Below are 2,187 nucleotides of genomic sequence, written 5' to 3' on the forward strand. Positions count from 1 at the left end.
GGTGGTTAGGATGTTTCTTTCTCTGCAGATTATAGTAAACTTTTGGTAACCAATGATTTTTGAAACCTCACAAAATATATTTATATTGAGTTGCTCCCTCTTCTCTTTGTCAGCATTTACCAGTGGGCGATCTCTGAACCCTTCTTTTTGTTGGCATCTATCAGCAGACAATCCAAATTACCTCACAAAGTCTACTTTGAACCTCATGAAAATCTGCCCTCAGTGGTCTCCCAGCTTAGGAAATATGTCAGGACACAGCCTGCTGATGTCCTGGGAGCTTGCAGGGGCCTCACTTAGCTTCTATATTTACAGAGGCGCAAGATGATTCACTCTGGTCAGTGCTTTTTTTTCATTGCGGTTGTAATTCTTGTCAGGTTATCTTGGTACTTTTCAGAATGTGAGCTGTGGTCCAGGCCAGAGGAGTTTCAGGTGGGGTTAGGAAGTGCCCGCTCACTCTACTTTGAAAGCTTTGTAAATGCCGAACAAGAAGGTACCAGGTTGCCTGAAGTCACTGCTCCAGGGCACAGGTTCAGAAAGTGCCAAGAGCGCCCCAGCTCGCTGCAGTTTTTATGCTCGGTGTTGGCTGAGACTGTAGTCACAGCCCAGCCCCGCTGGGGTAGAGTGCATGTCTGCACCGACACAATGTGGAATAGTCAAAATGTGAATGAAATGGTCTCCTTCACCTCCCCCGAAGTCAACCACTGACTGTTTTTCTGTCGTGTTGGTATCCAAACCTCTTAAATCTTTTTGAAATTCTTCTGGAAGCCAGGCTCTGCTAGGCCAGAGAAGTCTTTCATTTGCAAATGTTGATGGCACCAGCACTTAAACCCTCCTCATGGCCCAAGTGACAGCAAATTCCTTCCTTACTCCCCTCCTTTTTTTTAGATTGCTCAGCTAGTCATAAGCAGTTATAAACTTCTGTTTCAATTTTTTTGTAGCAGCTAGTATATAGTTATGAGTATTTGGACTTCCTCCTTGCTTGCTTTGTCTTGCAAACAGCATTTCACCAGAAATGAACATGTAAATATTTTTTTGTAAACGATAAACATCTCGTGACACATATGGGCAGATAGTTTCTGCTGTCCAGGACAGCGTTATTTCACAGTGATTTCCAAGGACAAGTGATAATTAATCTTGAATTATTCTCCAATGTACCGTTGTTTTGTTTGTGGAGGTTTTTTTCCTTCACACTTACAGGTGTTAGAAGCCCTGAATTGTTTGAAACAAATTAGCAATGTATCAACAACGCTTTTAATGTTCTTTTATTTGTTTGATTTTGTTAAGATGGTGTGGTTGACTCTGGAGAAGTGAAAAGCAACAACCTGGATGTGGAGGTTGCTGAGTCAGAATTGAAAACTGAAGAAAAAGGAGCAGAAGAAGCATCCATGAGGGAGTCCGATAGCAACATTTTGGATGTATCATCTGATTATCCGAGAGGTTTGCTAATCATAGAATCATAGACTGGCCTAGGCTGGGAGGGACCTTAGAGATCATTTAATCCAACCTCCCTGTCATGGGCAGGGACGCCTCTCAACTAGATCAGGCAACACATGGGGACCCAGTGGGAATCGAACCCACGACCTTGGTGTTATCAGCACCAATAAACTCTTGAAAATTCTTGTGTTGTGTGCCTAAGGAAAGGAGAAGGAAAGGTAGAAATAGTGAGGAAAACTGATCTTGTAAAAACATTATAAACTGCTGCAGAATCAGTATTACTGTAAACTGGGCTGTTCTGTGTGATCAAACCAATAAAGCCGATTTATTGGATTTATTTGAATTTTAAATTAAAAAATCAGAAGGTAAATGTAAAGGTTAAACCGTCTCCTAAGGGGGGCGAAATGGTAGAATTTAATGTATCCTGACTCTACAGTGAATAATTTTTACTTATAATTGGTCTGCTTTTAGCTGATATTTTAGTTTTGCCTTTAGCTGATATTTTAGTTTTGCCAGATAGTTCATAGGATTTTTTTATACTTTGTGCATAATTTGTATTCATTTGCGATGCTGAGCAGTAAAATCAGAAGTAAATGGAATGTGACTTGATCTTTTCAGCTTGTTTTTTCAAATAGTGAGCTTGCCAATTTGAGAAATTTCATGTGTGTCGGCGTTAAAAAGCAAGTAGAACTGTATGGAAGTATATAGATCTTTTTTTAAGAACTATTCTGAGAACTAGTTTTGCAGTCATTC

General features: G+C 40.3%; 1 protein-coding gene across 1 annotated transcript in view; it reads left to right on the plus strand.

The window, feature by feature from the left end:
- Positions 1-394: 394 nt before the first annotated feature.
- Positions 395-2,187, plus strand: part of TRMT1L (tRNA methyltransferase 1 homolog (S. cerevisiae)-like) — a gene marked incomplete at both ends in the record, with an annotated part of 17,009 nt that continues 15,216 nt past the window's right edge. Inside the window, 2 exons of the mRNA XM_009878609.1 lie at positions 395-490; positions 1,285-1,437. Coding sequence (XP_009876911.1) covers positions 395-490; positions 1,285-1,437 — 249 coding nt within the window. The remainder of the gene's footprint in view (positions 491-1,284; positions 1,438-2,187) is intronic.

The sequence above is a fragment of the Apaloderma vittatum genome, unplaced genomic scaffold (genome assembly GCF_000703405.1).
Source record: "Apaloderma vittatum isolate BGI_N311 unplaced genomic scaffold, ASM70340v1 scaffold23151, whole genome shotgun sequence".
In the NCBI taxonomy this organism is placed as follows: Eukaryota; Metazoa; Chordata; class Aves; order Trogoniformes; family Trogonidae; genus Apaloderma; species Apaloderma vittatum.